The sequence below is a fragment of the Sturnus vulgaris genome, chromosome 1 (assembly GCF_052056855.1).
Source record: "Sturnus vulgaris isolate bStuVul1 chromosome 1, bStuVul1.hap1, whole genome shotgun sequence".
In the NCBI taxonomy this organism is placed as follows: Eukaryota; Metazoa; Chordata; class Aves; order Passeriformes; family Sturnidae; genus Sturnus; species Sturnus vulgaris.
In genome coordinates, this window is record NC_142243.1 from 68,348,577 (window position 1) to 68,367,808 (window position 19,232).

Genomic DNA, 19,232 nt, shown 5'->3' on the forward strand with positions numbered 1-19,232 from the left:
GCTGCACTTGAAGGTATTGTGTGCATTTCAGCTCTCAGCAATTTGACTGTATCTGCAGCAGGAGCATTCGAGTTCATGGTTCTAAAGATCATAAAATGAGGCTGGTAATAGTGCAAAAAAATTTCTTTTATGCTTGGCTCTCTGTTACCCAGAATGGAGATTTCTCTAGCTCTCTTAAGTCCTCCCCATCCTCCTTTGTTTTGTCTGACTATAAACTGAAGAAGTGCTTAACTTGCCTGAGTACTTGTTCCTGCAAGAGGAGAAAATCTGCTTGGAATTTCCCCCTCTCTACCTACTCCCTGTCCTTTATTGTTCAATCTGAGTGAGGCTTTTCATCTGACAGTGGGTGGAGGGTTTACCATTGTTCTTGTCTGCCTCAGGAGCTGGATTGTTCCTGTGGTGATAATTAAAACAGGTGGGCTCCTCCTCTCAGCAATCCAAGTACAAAGGTGGCATCTGAAATTGTGGAGTGAAATACTTGAACTACCTCACAGTAACAGGTGCTTGAGCCTGGCTGGAGATGCGTGTCAGGGATCCATGGGCTGCGTGTCTGCAAGCCTGCATGTCGGACTTGGGGGGCCGAGTGTGAGGTACACCTCACTGCCTAGATAAAGCTAGAGAAGGAGATGTTACTCGAGTGGTCATTTTTCTTAAGGTTTTCCATGGCCCTGTGTCTCAAGTCATGTACTGAAGGATAGCATCTTTCAGTTTAATCCCTCAATTGTCACGTTATCTCGTGCTGTATGTTTCTCTATAGAGAATTTCTCTATTTCCTGTCTCAGTTAGCAGTAAGTGCATCCTCTGTGCTGGAATGATGCCTCTTGCTGTTGTTTTGTCCCATTACCTGCTGAAAGGGTGTGCATTTGTTACAGATAGGGCTTGTCTGCAAAAGTCATACCTAGTGGGTTGAATCTTCCAGAGCTTGCATTTGAGTTCCCTTTTCTTAGGTCTGTGTTGCATCTGTGGATAGCAGTGATCAACACCACCCATAGCTTCCTGCTGAGGCTTTCTCACTTTAATGTAGTGTGGTTTGATTTCTTTTTTCTTCTGTAAAATTTTAGGCTAGTGGTACCCTCAGACTGGTTGCTAATTTATCCATCTTATTTCACATCCAATATGGAGCCCCCATCCTGTTGGGACCTCTGGTAAAGTGGGTGGGTGGAGGGGATAGAGGAGGGTGATTTACAAGCTTTTGTGTTTGTTTAAAGGATGGAGAGGAGCAGAATCTAATAGAGTTTAAAGTGGCATCATGGTCCTCGGAAATTTAATCTGTGGAAATGTATTTCTAATTTAGTGTGCTGTGAGGTTGATCAGTCTGTTGGCAGCGTGTCACTGCTGTGATCTGGGCCAACTGCCACAGTTGTTGGTGGGAAGAGTCAGATGGGGGTTGTGTGTGCGTGTCTATGTGTGAGCACACATGGCTGCATTCACACACTTGTTTCCACTGCTTGCTAACTAAGCATGTGTTATTTATAGCTTTGAAGGCACTTGCACTTGTAGAAAGGCAACCTGTGTGGGGGTGTCACTTATCTCCACTTTTATTTCCTACTCTTAGTGTTTTGGTTTAACAATGCAAATAGGAAGCACGGGTACTTTAGTCTTATTCCAGTGCTTCTTGTTGTTGGGTTTTTTATTTTTATTTTTTTTTAATCAAGAGCTGTTTAGCTCTTGCACCTGTAATTTTCTCCTTTGTTATTCATCTGTGGCGTAATTGATGTTTTGTACTGTCAATTAAGAACTTGCAATTCATTCCTAATTTCTTCAGTATGCAGGAGTACTCGAACATTTCTGACAGCACATGCATTCAGACGGCAAGATCACAATTACAATTATGTTAAAAACCACGAGGGAAAGTCTGCTCTGAGTGCCACACATGGCATGTTCTTGGTCTGCTTAAACGGTCTGAAGAAAAGCAGAAAGGGAAAGCTGTCAGCTGCGTGTTTCAGCACTCCTGCAAGCTTATTACTCCATCACCCCTTTATAAAACATGAAAAGAGCCGGTTAAAAAAGAGACAGGAAAATCTTCCTGGACACCTGCTACCTGGATGCTCCTCTGTGGAGGGGCAGGAGGGTGCTGTGGCTTGGAGGGGTGGGTTGTTCAGACTTGTATTAGCGTGGTTCTGGCTCCTGTGCCTGAACTGCTGTGTCCTTCAAGAAGTCCTGGCTGCCTGAGGTTGTGTTCATTTGGCCTCTGGGAATGTTTAGCTCCACGTGGTTGTCTCTTTTGATGTGTCCATTTTAAAATAAGGAGATGGAAGCTGGTTGTTAATATGCAGGTGAGCAGTTCATGTAGCAGCGTGCTAGTACATCCAGCTCCAGAAGGGTCCCAAAAGTGACTTTCCAGAGCATTGGCAGGCTTAGTTTGGTGCTAGTCTTCTGGTGGTGCCTAGTGAGCTTGGAGAGGGAAGAGCCAGCAGCTTACTAAGACCCTGCATAGCGAAGACTTGGGATTTTTTTGGAAGGGGTTATTTTGATTTGGAACCTCCGTGCTATTATTTATTGAGCTGTTGAGGGTTTCAGAATTGTTTGCATGGTGGGACAGGTGATTGTTCTGAACTTCTGTCCAGCTGTATGTGTCCAGCCTTGGCTTTGTGCTTTCACCATGAAATGCAACATGCAATTGCATGGAAATAAGAGCACACTCACAGGGTTGAAGTTCAGCACTCTGAAAATCTTACGTGTAGTAGTGATAAGATGCAGGATGGTAAATCCCCATGTTTGTTTAATTTAGCACCATCTTAGGTCCTAGTCATTCAAAATGATCTGGTGATATAATCCCTGGATTCACAATCAAAGCCTTTTTTTGGGCAAAGGAGTCTTTCTCAAGATTGGTGGCAATGCAGCTCCGTGATCTTCTCTGCCCTTGTCCCACTGTGCCCAGCAATGGTGTCAGAAGCACAGCGTAAATTTGTCACACCATAGAATCATGATTCACTAAGGGTGGATCAAGATCACCAAGTCCAACCTTTGACCAAATTCCACCGTGAATTCACACGTCAGTGTGTACTTTCATTTTCTGTTTTTGAACAGAGAAATTTAAGCATCCTGTCACCACTACAGATTCACTCTTCATTGTTCTTGCAGGGTTTGTTTTGAGTGGGAGCAGCTGAATTCTGTCAGTGAAGGAGCAATACTATCATGCTATAGTGTGGAAGAAAGGCCCTTGACATGCATAGGATTCTATACTTAGGAGAAGAAGTCCCATTTACCTGTCTTGCTGTGTGTAAGAGAATCTAATGATTCAAATAATTTAAACTCCCCCCTCACTCCATTAGCACCCTGTAATTTCAAAGGGAAATAATTTAACCAAGATGACCTGCTTGGTTTCATTATCCAGAACACTAAGGCTTTAGACATATTTTAATTAGTTTGTTTTTCAAACTCTTGATTTGATAATGCACTGTACTAATTACTTCTTAAAAGGTAAGTGGAGCACAATGAAAAAGCTGTAACAGTTGATGAATATCTGAGCAACCTGGAATACATTTCTAGACTGACCAAACTTGGCAATGCTCCTCTGCTTCCTATTATTTTAAAATCCTCCTTTTAAAAAGGTTTGTGGGTTTTAAAAAATTTTATTAAATTGTGACCTAGAATTTTCAACACAAGGAAGGGAATAGTACAGATATCTCTAAAGTGTTTGTCTGCAGTGTTCTTATCTTTAAATAGCTTCTTTGAAGGAGCCTGTGTGCCCCTTGCCAGAGGCATAATTAGTATCTTTCAGCACCGTGTAGATACGAGTGTGTCATCTCCGTGTGGTTGTACAACAGCTCTCACTTTTACTGTGTTTTCTGCCTCTGATTATATTTTTTTAATAGCTTCTGTTACAGTGCATTTAAGTTACCTCTTCTCTCTGTAATTATTTACAGGTTTAAATATTATGAGTCAAATATCAGGCTAAAGGAGGAAGGAGAAACAACTCCCTGTGAGCAATAGATCTTTGGCAAAAGGTGATAACAGGAAGGCTATGATTAGGAGAGTACATTTTAAGAAGTTTTCCCATGATCAATTTTCTAATTAAGCCGAGCCTCTGGGAGTTACATGCTAGAGGATTTCAGGGATTCCTAAATAAAAATGGTTTAATTGAGATCTCACAAATTGAGTTTTCAGGCTCTTCTGTTCTGCAAAACGTGTGATTGTTCTTTTTCTTTGAATGCTGTGCTGACTTAATAATCTGATGATTTATTACAATTGGGCAAAATCAAAATAGAAAATTTCACTATAGCATGTTTGTCCGAACCTCTGTAACTTCTAACTTTTAGTGCAGTGTGGTCTTAAACAGGCTTTTTATTCTTGTAAACACCTCTATTTGGGTGGCTAAAAGGGTCAGGGGCCTTTGATCTGATGCTTCTTTTTTGAGTCCTGATAGGAGAGGTTGACTGTGTCAGGTCATAGCTGCAGAGATTTCCGATTACAATGGGAGAGCCCCCAGGACCAAAACTTGGGGAGTCTTAATTTTGGCCATGTTAGAAAACACCTGTTAATTTGCCTATCTTGCAGCAAGGCAACAGGTAAGATTGCCTGTTAGTTTGATGTCAGTAGGTTCTGTAGTCAACATGTGCTGTACTTGGAGAGCTGCTGAGTTGCATCAGTCACATTCTTGAAGCACCAGGCATAGGCACCGTGGAGACTTGCTCACCACATCAGAGTAAGCAGATTGAATAGCACAGCAACTTGATAAGGCTGGAAGCAAAGCAATGAAATGCTGACACTGTCCAAAGTATGAGCTTCTTTGCAGTCTGAAAAAGAAAGTTTTTATTGATTTTGTTATTATAAAATTTAGTATTTGGACCTAAAATTTTAGGATGGATTGAAAATTGAAGAATAAACTTCAGGATGCTGAATTTTAATTGTACACACCATTTAATAAAAATAAGTTTGCATTTAGTAATTGTAACCTCAACGTTTCTAAGCTCTTTTTTAAAGTTAGGAGTAACTTTGAAGTGCAGAATATAAGCTATTTCTCATATATGCAACCATTTAGGCCACCTATGGAATATGAGCTACTGAGCAACTCTTGTGGTGGTTTAGGGCAAGAGTAATTTAATCAGTGTTGGCAGGGAGAAGTGGTTACACAGGCTCAGAGTGAAGAGCACTTTTGTGAAGTACAGAGAGAGAAGAGAGCCTGGCGACCACCACCATGGTGTTATTCCTTCCCAAGGGAAGGGAGTGCTGCTGGAGTGCCAAAATTTCAGGCATCCAGTGGAAGATGCAATTTCATGCCAGTGTGTGCCTACTGGCAGATTTAAGAGATGGGAAGAGGTGCTGAAGGAAGATAGAGTATCCTGTGCTTAGTACTGTAGGAGTGGTGGTGGTCAGGATGGTGAGGACTGACAGATCTCTAAAGCCAGGTGTTGGAACCTGTGGTTTATTGCATAGGGCGTGGGTAAAAAGGCCCTGCTTGGAGCTGCCAGTCACAGCTCAGAGCAGGCCTGTAAGAGCAGGAGAGCAAGAGTAAGAGGAGTAAAGAGAGAGCAAGGGGTATGGGGTAAGAGAGTGAGGTGTAAGAGGTAAGAGAAGTAAGAGAACGAGGTTCCCATTACAATACAATAAATCTTCTTCTGTGTTGAATATTCTAATTTTTACTAACCAGTCTAATACAAGATACAAATCCTATAGCATTTACATACAGCCTATAAGAATCATTACATTATTATACTGTGTTACACTTTAAACTCTAAAAACTGCTCTTTGGACCCCCTCTGCCATGCTAGTAGGGTCTCCTCTGACCCTTGGACCTGTCTGCAAGCAGAGGGAATTGTTCAATCAAGAGGGGATGACTTTCAGCTGGCCATACTATTGTTTTCTAGTTGTTCAGTAACTAAGGTTTGGTATCTCAAAGATGGCTTTCATTTCAATCTTGCTTATAGTTTCCATATTCTCAAAATCTTTTGCCAGGCAATCATAAGGTTTTCCAGTTTTATCTTCCCTAACATAGCCGAATGAAAGTTTTTTTCTTGCTCTTCCAGTTTTTGGACAGTTTCTGATGTTAACAATTCCAATATCTACCCTTGAACAGGATGAAGTTAACCTCTTGAATCTTGAAGTTTAGCTCTTGTATTTGCCACAGTCTCACTTGGAGTCCTTCAGCGAGCTGCTTAGCTTTATGTAAAATGAGGATAAATATTTAACCCTGTATATAGGTGTTGGCCTAGCTGGATGTTGATTATGAATGAGCTACTGGCCTAAAATCTGAGTGCTGCAATGGCAGCAGCAATTCAAAGCTTTGCTTCCCAGGTGGGAAATGTAAAGTATTCTGGGAAGGGCAATTCCCGCCCTTCATCCCAGCCAAAAACCTCTGAGCATGCTTCTCTAACCCATGAATATACCATAGCTTCAGTGTTATCCAAATGACTGATTTTGTGCTAGGGATGGGACCCAGGATATCTTGGGTATGAAACACAGCCTGGTAGCCTTTTGGGAATGTCATCATGGTGCTTTGAAACTTACACACTTTTTTTGTTCTTGGTGGGAGGGAACATAAAGTTGGGGGTTGAAGTGCACGTGGAAGGAGTTGGTTTTGAGGTTCACTGTAAAATCCAGTCAGGCTGGTGGAGTTAAATTGCTTTGAGATTGTCAAATACAAATTGTAGATGTGAAAAGCAGTCTTTTTTTTAATTTATTTATTTTATTAATTTTGAGTACTCTATTTGTCTGGAGTGTTTTGCTACATTTGGAAAGTAGACCTTTTCTTTTTTTCCTGCAGACTCACGCATTTCCCCACCCTTGCTCCATTTCCCTAGAAAAGGAAAAATTTTCTTCAGCCTTTTGGGTTTAGCTGTACTACTTCAAAGAACAAACTAAGAAGAAAATGAGGTTTATGTTGCTACACTAGTCGATAAATTAGCTGTAACACCAGGCACCATGTGATTTGTACAATGGCAGCAGAGGGAAGAGTTGGAGCTCAGTTTTATTTCCCTATTTGGAATAGCCTTTTCCTCCCTCTCACTCAGGCACTGGGGAGCTCCCTCTGGGACCATTCCTGCAGGTGGAGTCAGACAAGTGAAGAACAACTGCTCTTTCCTATGGAGTTTATGCAATTTGTGCTCCTTTAGCTTGGCTTGGTAAAACAACCATAAGGTGCAGGCATAAATTACATATATTTGCACTTCAGGGATTTGGTATTGCCCTGCCAAAACATAATAAGTGGGACATATAATAAATGAGAAGCAGGCCCTAAATGTTAAGCATTGAGATGCCAGCACATCAGGAGCATTTGAGAGGCAAGGTTTTTCCACCTGCATACAGCCACAAAATGGGGCTGTGTGTCAGAGGAGAAGCCAAACCTCTGAACGTGGCTCAGTGTAGGGCTTGGCAAGCCGTGTGCTTTTTTGGGGCAGGCTGAAGTCCCACATACCTTGACCTGCCCTGCGCTTAAATCATTCTAATGTCTTAAATTGTTTTAAGATTTTTCCAAAGCACATCTGGGTTGTGTTTAATTGTTAGGAGGGAAAAAGCCGGAGGAGCTAGAGGGGGAGTTGGTGTAAATAATTCATGGAGAAGAATCCTCCAATTTTGCAGAAACCACAGCTGAAATTACAGAGAAGGCTTTTGGACTGAGATTATTTTTGTTGTGGTTGTAACATACCAGGGTTTGAATCCTGTCCAGATGAAAACATTTGGTTTGTACTTCAGTAAATACTGCAGAAGCACTGCCAGCTAATTCTGAAGAGTAATGAAATAGTATTTTTGGCAAAGCACATACACTTTCCATACTTCTGATTCCACTCTTCAGATCCAAATCCAGAGGGTTTTTTTAACATGTTTAGCTAGTCCAAGACAAAAGTTAATGTAATTTAATGAGAAACAAAACATAACCGTAATTTAGGAGAGAAAACTACACATTTGTCAAAAAAAAAAAAATTGCAATAACCTCATTAGTCAAATAAAATGTCTGAAAAAGAGTATCGTTTATTCTATTAATCAGGCACTTGCCGCTGAGGTCAACACATCTGTATGTACAGGCTGCAAAAGCGTCAATTCTGCCTACTGTTAGTAGCGAGCCTGAATTTTGCACATGCAAAGTCTTTCCTAGAAAATTGCTAAAAGCAGCACCATGACTTAAGCCCCCCATATTTTACTTTGTACTTATTGTTGTATAAGCACCAAATTATTGCAACAGAGGACATGAAATACATTTGTCATTCTTTCATATGCATTAGGCCACACTTAGTGTGTAGTTGTGGTAATCATTTTTCCTATATAGTTAGGGTTTCTTTTGTGTTGCTCTCACAATAGGAGGGAAGACAAAATACTCAAGAGAGAATTTCAATAATGGAACTGAAGATACTGATGGAAGCAGTTGCCAAACATACTTCAAATCTAATTTTTTGAAACAGCTGACTGTCCTCCCTTTTTGTAATAATTCATAGCTCATTGTAACCTTGATGAGTGATTTTTTAAAAAACAACTCATCATTAATGATTTTTCTCTAATTTTGCCACACACAGTAATATCTGATTCTAGGAGCTCTTGTACTGGTGAGGGGAGGGTACCTGGGGTTGTGTCAGCTGTCCGAACTTTCTGTGTGGCTTGCAATCCCTTAGTCAGACATGAAAATTTTTTAGACTTTCAAAGTCTCACTGTGTGGTCCGTCTTTGGTCATTTGGCCTTTCCCTAGTGTTTTGGAGGAGGGAGAGAGGGCTGGGAAGTTCCCTCCAGGTTGCTACCTGACTTTGGCCATGACTTTTCTGCTCTAAACTGTGAGACTTGTTAAGCAGGAGAAGGTGAGTGGCATGTGTCTGGATCAGGGCAGCAGGTTGACTGCACTGTCAGATGGATGCCTTGAATTGAGCCAGCCTTAGCAGCAATGTCCTTTCCACTTTGCTATATTTGTTTCTATGTCATGTCAGTAATCCCTTCCATATCTCCCTTCTCCCATTGCTCCTGCAGCTTGTGTCCATCTGCTAGTGTAGCTCTCACCACTCACCTTTCTCCAGCCCCGGCACATCTTCTGCTCTGCTGCTGCTGCACTTTACTGCCTTTCTTACAGCTTGCTACTTCTGCCATGGCTTCTCCTTCCTTCCCACTATTGCAATTGCCTCATCCAGATCATTTGTGATAGCATATGCTTTTATGCAAATATTGCTGTGAAACAAATCAGCTGTCTTTGGGGGCATGGATGGAGAAAAAGAGCATTTAGGAATTATGTGCCTAGACATCATCAGGACACAATGTGAAACGTGCAGCTCCTACACGGGATTGGAAACATACTGCATTTAATGTTTTGTTTAATAACATAAAGTGATACATTATGCTACACATTCAATAAGAAAAAGTGTGCATAGAAGTTTTCCAAATCTTTTCTTGAGAGCTTGTAACATTACATTACAGTTACAGCATTTATTAATGGACTTTAATTTCCTTAGTCTGGGATTTTAATCTGAATCAGTTCCCTGATCTGATTCACCACATGGCCCCACAAAAAAAATTACACTGCCACAGCTGAGGAGGTGGCACAGGTATAATAAGAAGAGGCCAGATGGAGGTAGATGTTCTGTAGGCCATTTTTGATGCCAAGAAAAATGTCCACACAGCCACCAGTAGTCTAGATGGGTCCTTGCATGAAATGTCTTCTAAGTGAGTAATTTCTAGGCTGCTATCAGATTTGCTGAGTGAGTGGGCTCTTCAGGCATCTGCTGATGGGGTGGATGGCAGGGTGGGTTTCTCAGGGTGGAGGGCTGCTCCCTGCTCTCCTGCTTCATTAGCTCCAGTGCCCATGGTAGCAGCTGCCTGCATGATATGGGGGCTCCCAGCACAGAAGGAGACTTGTAAAATTCAATACAGCCACAGGCTCTCGACAGGCTCTCGTAACTCTCTCTCAGATTTTTCTGCTGTTTTCTTGGGGATGGAAAGTGACGAAGTGGGGAATTGCATACCTAGAGTGCTGAGACCTGGCAGGCACCACCTTCCAGGCACAGATGTTGCCCTTTATTTCAAAGTGTTGCCGCTCTTCTTTTTTGCTGTTGGTTATTAATTCCAATGTCGCTCTTTATACTACCCTTGGTAGGCTTTGAGAATCACTCTTTGGTGCTGGGGAGGGCAAGAGGAAGAGGAGGGATGATTGCTCATCTTTATTTACTCTGGCTGCCTGGTTGGCAAATATGTGCAAGAAGGAACCCCATGGGTTTCTGTTGCTGAATGTGTCCAGGAAGAGACAAACGTGCAGAATGGTGATCCATGAATTTTACATATCAAGGAAGTCCCTACAACACTGTGTTCTGTGAATGTGTGTGTACGGATGTGTCTGGTGAACCTACAGTTTCTCTGATCCTCATGCCACTTTGGAGGGCTTTTATCATCTGGCTGTCATACATAATTTTCGTGGTACATACCTGTTACACATGGAGTAACCTGAGATCAGCAACTGTCCACAAAGTCTGTCTGTAAGGAAAACCACCAAGGTCTTAACTTGCAGTTAAGACCAGCCAGTTTTTTGAGGAAGGGCAATATATTTTATTTGACCAACGGATACAGCTGGAAAAAAACAATCAGCTCTTGAGCACACATCATTCTTCACATTTCCAATGGTCTTGAACATTTATAGCTACAGTAACACTTCTTAGTATTGTTTCTATAAATGAGTAGCTTTGAGTTACAAATGGAATCCCCTCTAGAGATAGGCTGTGGCATCACATACACATCCCTATCTGATCTGAGAGAGAATGAGGGATATTTAGGGCAGGAATCATTATTACACAGTATTGAAAACGGTGAGTGATGACATAGCTTCCACTCTTCACACAGTGCAGGTTCATTCATATGAGTTTCATTATTCCATCAGTCATGAGAAGTCTGGGTATTATTTCCATAAGAGGAATCTTGGGGAGGGTTGTTTAGCTCTTTGCTTGGTGTAAACCAGCAGTGCACATAAACTGCTTACACGTCAGGTGTTATTTCATAAACGTAATTGTCATTCTTTCAGCTTGAATGAAAACACAGTGTACTTACAGGCATGTCTTCCCTTCAGTTTGCTCATAAAGGGAATTTGCAATGTCTTGATCTTGGCCAGCCTGTTTCAATATTTTAAACCAGTGTTTTCTCAGCCTTTTGGACATGTTTAGCTACATAGGCTTAAAGTGAAAGTGGTTTTAACCAGTTCAACACATATTTGTGAACAAATTATTTGAGGCTATTCCAGAACTGAAGTAGTATTATAAAAGATGAGGATAAAAATAGTTCTAATACAAAAACTAAGCAAGAAAACTCAGAGATTTAAATTTCTTTCAAAGTCTTCCATCCATAACAATGCTTAAATAGAACAAAAATGTGCAAGTCCAGATTTTTTTTCTTTCTGTTTGGCAAGTCAAGTTTAATAAATATGTAGGAAAAGCTGGTGGGAAGGAGGGGAGGAGACCCAGACTGAACACTAGCTTTTCTCCAAGGTCTCATATTGCAGAGCACTTAGATCAATAAAGTGAGGGTTAGCAGGACTCTCCTGTGTTATTGGATGTTGCTAGTCTAATTTCTCTGGAAATGTACTTCCCAAACAGTCCCAGCTGTCCCAGGAATGCAGTTTAACCATTGTTGTTCGTAGTTCTGGATTGGAAAGAATTAAAAACTGTCATTCTGACAGGAGATTTATGCACTGAGATTACAGCGATTGAATATCAGGAGTTAGATGAAGTTTGTGCCTGCTCTTGACCTTGGGTAAGACTCTCCCTCCTTTCTAAACAGACTGACACAGTACTGTATTTTATTCTCTACTTTAAGAAGAAGGAGAAAAAGAAAAGGATTGCTGTTGTAATAACAACATTTGCATTGCAGATGATGCATTTTTGTTGGTTGCTGTTTAAAGCAGCTGCCAAAAAAGCTCAGAGATGTGGAATTCTAAGGAAGATGAAGCTGAGAGAACAGACACTATATCTAGACTCCTATTTTAGTGTCTCAAAAGGATAAATTTTCTGACTGTTTCTCTAAGTATAATAGGGGGGATTTCAGTCTGTTTTGAATCTAATTTTGAGGGTTCCAGACAGTTAAGGTTCTTTTACGCCATCATTTGTCAATGCACAGTGGTGTCAGATGGTGTCAGACTTCAGATTCTGATAAGAACTGATGCACTTGTATCCAGTTTATAAATCCATACTATTCATTTAGGTACCTAGATGGAAGGAAAAAAAAATCTTTTTCAGGCAGCACTGTCCTAGGAGTAACTATTTTAGTCTTCTAGTTTCTGTTGAGACTTGAAACTCCCCTAAAAGTAGAATTAATGTGCCTCTCAGCACCTCTTATCTACTAAGTTTGATTGCTTAGACTGTGCCAGAAAGTTCTGGGCTTGCATAAAAAATGTGAAGGTTTTTTGTTTCTGTGAGTTGCTACAGCTTCCATGCCGTGAAATATGTCAGCAGTCTTAATTTGATCATCAGTCTGTATAAACATGAGAACTGTGGCATGCAAAAGCCTTTTCCCCTAGGATAACCATATGTGTCCATACGTTTCTGTCTAGGTTGGATGGAACAATACACAATTTCAGGGGGGGAAGACTCATCCTGCCCTCAGTGCTGCTGTAGTGTTTCTCCTGGCTGCCCCAGGGCTACCACTCACACATAGCACAGGATGCTGGTGAGGAGTTTCTCTCTGCTTCTCTCCAAGGCAGCCACAGTTCCAAAGGGGTTGTTACAGAAGCCAAAAGCAAACGTTTTTTACAGGTGGAGGTTATGCCTTCACTGGGATGGAGGAGAGAATTAGAAGGGTCAGTTTTCAGTAAGAAAATCCATGGATTGAGAAAAAGACGGTTTAATAGGCAAAGCAAAGCTGCAAGCAGAGCAGAACAAGAGATTCATTTGCTACTCACTGTTGGCAGGCAGGTGTTCAGCCATCCCCAGGATGAAGGGCTAGGTCATGTAAAATGGTTACATAGGAATACAGATGGTGTAACACGAAATGTCCCTGCCTTCCTCCTTCTTCCCCCAGCTCTTATTGCTGAGAACAGTCCTGTGGACTGGAATATCCCTTTGGTCAGTTGTCCTGTCTGTGTCCCTTCTAGCTCCTTGTGCACCCCAGCCTGCTTGGAGCAGCATGAAAAACAGGGGCAAAAAAAGCCTTGAGACCATGCAAGCACTGCTCAGCAATGGATAAAACATCCAAGTGTTATGAACCCTGCTTCCAGCACAAATCCAAAACATAGCATTGTTCCAGCTACTATGAAGAAAATTAACTCCATCCCAATCAAAACCGGTATTAGGAATGGATGATTCATTGCAGAAACAGCCTTTCCCAGTTTTTGAGCCATATTTAGGTAATTCATTCATTAAAAAGTAATTTTTATAATTAAGAATATTTTGTACAAGCCTAGTGGAAGCAGAAAACAAGCTATCAAAAAATAAGCTTTAGTTAGTTGTTGGCAATGGCAACACCGACAGCTCAAAACCAAACCAAACACACAATTGGAGTTCTGAAGAGCTTCAAGCCAGAAGTGCTTCCTAAGGAAACACCAGCCAATAGCCACTACCTTATGTTGGTCTCTAGCCCAGTTCTCTTTGTCCTTTTGTTTTATTTTGCTGCAGGAAAATAATTGAAGTTGCTATTATCCAAGTATGTTGATGATACTTTTTTCCCTTTCTTTAAAAGAAAATTTTCTTTGGGAATAACTTGAAGGCTCCTAGGGCACCTGTGCCTCCAGGGGATAGACAGTAGACTCATTTTGAAGTAAAAAGTGATATTAAGCACATGGGAGAGTGCCCATTAGTTGTCAGTAGTATTTGTACATTTAAAAATTATGGGAGCATCATGGGAAGTAATCAAGAGATGAGATGGAACATCCTCAAGAGAAGCACACAGGGAATCAGAAGACCTTTCCTCTTTTTTCTCCTTTGCCAGGAATCCTCTAGGCAAATAAGCTTCTCAATGTTTTGACTTTTCTCTTTATTTCTTACTGCAGAATACCACAAAACTTTGTGTACAATATTGTAGAAGTCTGCACAGTATTGTGAACTTTAAATGCTTTATTCTAATGATAACTTAAAAATATCACTGGGTACAGACTGGTTTTTTGCTCTTTTTTCTTCTGTTTGGAAAAGCTGTAAGCTTCTAGTTGTATGTTAAGATTTCAGCAAGGCACTTGAGCACGCATTTGAAATTAAGCATGTGTATTAGTCCTTTTCTGAATACACAGAGCTATTAATTAGGGCTTGTAGCAAGACTGATTGTCTGAAGTATGAATAGAATGTGCTTGAGGCGGGGAGAACCCTGCTTTTCAAGCACATGTGTATCCTGTTGGTAAAAACGAATAAATAAAAACCCTCTAGTTAGTCATGCACTAGTCTGACCTCCCAGCTCCGAGCCCTGCTCTCCCCTTGCTGTGCACGATGCTGAAGTAGGTTATGATCGATACAGTAAGTGCAGGAAATTAATGTAATGATGCTAATGACCCATTTCTTTATAATGATCAGGTTCTCCAGCCCTGCCCAGCAACATGGTATATTTTGGAAGCTCTCAGGATGATGAGGATGAAGAAGAGGAGGAGGAGGAGACAGAGGACACAAAAACAGCCACAAACAATGCTTCATCGTCATGCCAGTCAACCCCTAGGAAAGGAAAAACGCATAAACATGTACCAAATGGGCAAGGTAGGTCCTAAGTAGTGCTGTTCTCTTGTACCCCCTAGTAAAGAAATTTATGAGCTGAATGTGCTCAATCCTTGTCTGGATCTGATTGAAAAAGTGGTGGAGTAAGATACAGTTTTAATCTTGTGCCTTAACATGTTTGTTCTGACAGTCTGAACTCTGTGGCAGAACTGCTGCAGGACTGGAATTACATACACACATATATAGGTATATACTGACATGGAGGTCAGTCTCTTCTCCATGTAACAAGCAATAGGACCAGAGGAAATGGCCTCAAGTTACACCAGGAAAGGTTTAAATTGGGAATTAGGAAGAATTTCTTCACTGAAAGAGTTATGAAGGCTACCCAGGGAAGTGGTTGAGTCACTATCTCTGAAGGTATTTAAAAGTCGTGTAGATATGGCACTTAGGGAGAAGTTTTAGTGGTGGACTTGTCTATGTTAGCTTTATAGTTGGATTCAATGATCATAAAGGTCTTTTCTAACTTAAAAAATCCTGTGTTCAATGAGATGTATTTATGTATGTACACACACACACAAATGTATAGACACAATCATGCTCTCACAGTCAGGCTTTTTTGAGACTGATGTTTAATTTAGAATGACTTTATTTTATCAAAGTTAAACATAAGCATTCATAAGTGTTATCAAACCGCATGCCAGGGGCAGCACTTAATTTCTCTAATGTGGTATTGAGACCACACTTGCACTAGGTTGATACCACATTCATGTTGTTGACTGAAACATTTTATGGAAGAAACTTTTCCAAGTCAGTTATTTCTCTGCAAATCAGCAAAAGCTGCATTAATCACACAGTAATTGTGTCATGATGTCCTTGTGCCATATCTTGAAAAAGAGATCCATGTATATTGCAGCATTACCTACCATGGGAGAGGTAAAGCCCTGCTGAAAATTTCTTGAGCCTGTTCTAATGCTCCCCTGCCAGCATCCTGTGTGATGTGGTTTGTGCTCCAGCAGGAGCTCTTGTTTCATAACTCTGTGCCATCTCTGCCTCACATAATTTCAAAATGTAGCCTATGCTCTGTTCCCTTCCTCACTATTAGTTTTCCATGGGCATCTTTCTTTCTGGTGACTGCCCTTCAGCTCTTCTCCTTTTAGTAGGAGGACTGAGAGGAAGGTCTCTTCACGGTGCACTTTTTGAGAGGTGACCTGTGCCTGCTCTGTTTCTTCTTTTATGCTACCTTGCCCCAAAAAAGAGATTAGTATATCCCAATTACTTCACTGTGCTGATCCTCATTTCTGCCTTTCAAAAGGGAGTTCTCTATAAATGGTGCCTTTGTTACAAATGCCAAAACTTTTTTCATGACTGCATCTGAAACTGTTTTTATTGCATGCCCAAGCTCAAAAACTCACTTTTTGTGAATGATTCGTGGATAATTGCAAGGGGATGCTACGCCTAATAGCATTTCAACCGTCAGATGTGACCAGGAGCTTTAGTGCTTTACCAGCCATAGATCAAAATTTGGCACTTAAGATTGATTTCTAAATAACCCCCCCAAAATAAGAGGTAAAAAACCTCTGCATGTGGGAAATGAGGCTGCACGTAACAGAACTGCTCCCTTAGAGTTTTAAATGTGATATATTGCTGCAAAAGGAGCTGATTGTGTTCCTTGAGAATGTCCCAGATGGCAGCCACTTTGAAATTAGCTCAAAACCAGAGACACCTGAAATCTTAATTGGGGGTAAGTAAAGGCAAACATAATGAGCCATATAATGGCTTCATAATCTTTATCAATATAGATCAGAGAGAGTGTAAATGAAGCTGCTGCTTTAATAGAGTTGCAAAAGACCTTTATAAAATACATAGGAGACAATGTGAGATGTTTTGACAAAGGTGAAGAAGCAGGAATTCCCAGAGAAGGTAGCAGCTTCTTCTTACTCATTGTAATTTCTTTTTCTCTTCTTCTCTTATTTTTTTTTAATTAAAATTTCCTTACCCAGGGGTATTCCCATTCTTCAGTGTCTGTTATGTTGGTTGACAGCCAATAGTATTTTTGTTTCATGTGAACAAAGTAGATTCTGGTTCATGTGTGTCTGCTTTAAATGAGACCACACACAAAGGCAGACCAGGGACGGGTGCAGCAAATGAACTTAATCTAGCGTGAGAGTCTATTTTTAATGAATTAAAGTCTTTTGTTTTTAATATACAATGTCTAGTCAAGCACTTTGGACCTGAAAATGCTAAGCATTTGCTATGACATACAACAACAAAGGTTCAGAGCTTGATTAATGTCATTAGACAGTGTTAAATGATTGCTTTCTGCTCAGTGGGGGCTAGAACAATTTTTCTGGGCAAAGTCATTTGTCAATATCTTCTTCTGACGCCAATATGGGGCATTATTAAGGTTGCACACCAAACTATTTGTTATAACTGAGGCTGTTGAGCCACCTTTTGGAGAGCTGACTCAATCAGGAACGCCTGAGTGTGAATGGGAAGCACGTATAGCACGTGGCAAAGTTTACTGCACAAGATGAAGTAATTAGCTCAACTGACTTGTTGCCTTCCAACCTTACTGCTTACACAGATACATTTAAAGCATCCAATTGTTACCTGTGCCTTTTCCTTCCATACTGCTGCTGATGTGCTGCACGCACATCCAGCTGTAAAAGAGCAAAGTGATATGTTTGGCAGGCGAAGTTATCCCCTGCATTCATGAGAGTGTGTGAAAGGGAGTGTGCAAGTCTTTCCAGGGAGATATTAGATCGAAATTGCATCTCCCCACTGCTCAGAGGAAATTTCAAGTTGTAGGTGAGAGGGTAGGCTTAGGTCTTTGTTCCTTTAAACCTAATTCTTTGAATTCCTTGCAACTAAATAAATCCTAGTTTGATTTAATTCTGTGGCACAATGGAAGGTTTTCTCAGCAGGCTCCTGAAGAAAAATGTTTGCAGGTGCCAAGTGTTTTGCTAGTCAGGCTGTGATAGAGAGCTGGAAGGTGGAGTTGTTGGGTTATCAGTCCCATCTCAGGAGCAAAGGAGGATAGGCATTACTCTACTTGAAAGGGCTTGTGGGCTGGAAAAATTCCTCAGGAGGAGCAGCATACACAGATATGGTTGTGTAGACAGCTTTGACATTGCGTGCAGCAGGCTACAGTTCCTCTAATAATGGCTGGCTAATTTTCTCAGGAAGAATGATTGGGGAATTAGATATTTCTCACACCAGCACAGCAGCTCAAAGGCAGAGAGGAGTGCACATCTGGGCCAGAATACCTGGGAATGTCCTGTTGTCTCTGGATGCCAGAGACAGACAATTAAGTTCTAATTTACTTTTAGGAAAATAGGATTAACCATCATTATTTGTAACCAAACTTCTTTATGAACAGTGAGTTTGGTGTCCTTAGGTGGAGTAAACCAGCTTCTGTGTGCCAGCAAACCTACAGGGTCAGAAATGGTTGCTGGTTCATACTGTGTTTTGTTAACATGATGAGATAAAAACTGCTCTGCATGCCTTTTGCCTGAGATGAGCAGGGGAGAAAACTGTAGAGATGCCTTTTTTTTTTTTTTTTTTTTTTTTTTTTTTTTTTTGGCTCAAATTTCAAAACAGACTGGCAGTAGTGCATAGTAAGCAAGCATTGCAAGAAACACTATCCTCTGCTTCAGTGCTGTCTTATTCACTTACCAGAAACACCAAAGTATGTTTCACTTCTCAATTTGTAATGGATAATTTAGCAAAGTAATTTCCTTACATGTGTAGTAGTACAAAGATGATGCTGAAAAAGATCATAGCTTTTTTTTCTTATTTCAGGGTGTAGTCCAATGCAGCATTTGTGTATCTTGGGCTTGAATGGCACATCTTTTACATATGTTACAGTATGAGTGTGTTGTTGGAAAATTCTGATTTCTGCTTGCAGTTCTTTAATTAGTTTTGGTTTTAACTAAATTTGGTATTTGTGGGTGGGTACATGAGACAAAGCCTTAAGCTTGTACATCATTTTTAGTGAAACTAATCCTGAAGAGGTAAACATTTAGAAGAAAAATGTATTTTGAAGAATGAAATAATTTCAGGCAGTGCTGCAATAGTTAATGGGTAGGCAATTATTTTGATGATTTACAGCCTTTTGTTGAAAGACCATGGAACCAGTAATTGTTGCAATAAACATTTTTGCACATTTAATTTTTCTGCAAAAATATGTAACACGAAAATTACCCGGTTTGCAGTAATTTGCATATTTAAATATGCAAATCAGGCACAACACATTTGGGGATTTGCGGATTTTCAGTAGCGAGATGTATGACCTGTGGAGAAGAATAGGGGAGCTGGAAGTTGCTCAAAAAAAAAAAAAAAAAAAAAAAAGAAAAAATTGAATTGTTATCCTGGTGCGAGACTCGTGATAACAGGCAGACACTTCTTGTATGGACTTGCTGCTTAGTGAGTGACCCTTTTGATGTTGTTTGTGTCGTAATGGTTAGGTGAGAGTAATGAATTTGTGCTGAGACGAGACACTCGGTATTGAATTTTTGCAAGCGGTGGCGCCGTGTCTCATACCAATAATGCTTCTCCCGGTGGCCCAATATATTCCTGTGCTTGCAGGGCTTGAGCTGTGTTATTGATGGTGTCAAAAACGAATTCAGTGTTACCTCTCTGCCGTGGCTCTCCTGTTTGACTCCCGCTAGCATGCAGCTATGGAAATTTTCGTGCGGTGTTGTCCAC

General features: G+C 40.8%; 1 protein-coding gene across 2 annotated transcripts in view; it reads left to right on the forward strand.

The window, feature by feature from the left end:
- The window catches only part of JARID2 (jumonji and AT-rich interaction domain containing 2), a 207,218-nt gene that overhangs the window by 148,428 nt on the left and 39,558 nt on the right, over positions 1-19,232 (forward strand). For both annotated transcript variants that reach the window (XM_014878218.2, XM_088169073.1), the window contains exon 5: positions 14,391-14,567. In XM_014878218.2, coding sequence (XP_014733704.1) covers positions 14,391-14,567 — 177 coding nt within the window. The remainder of the gene's footprint in view (positions 1-14,390; positions 14,568-19,232) is intronic.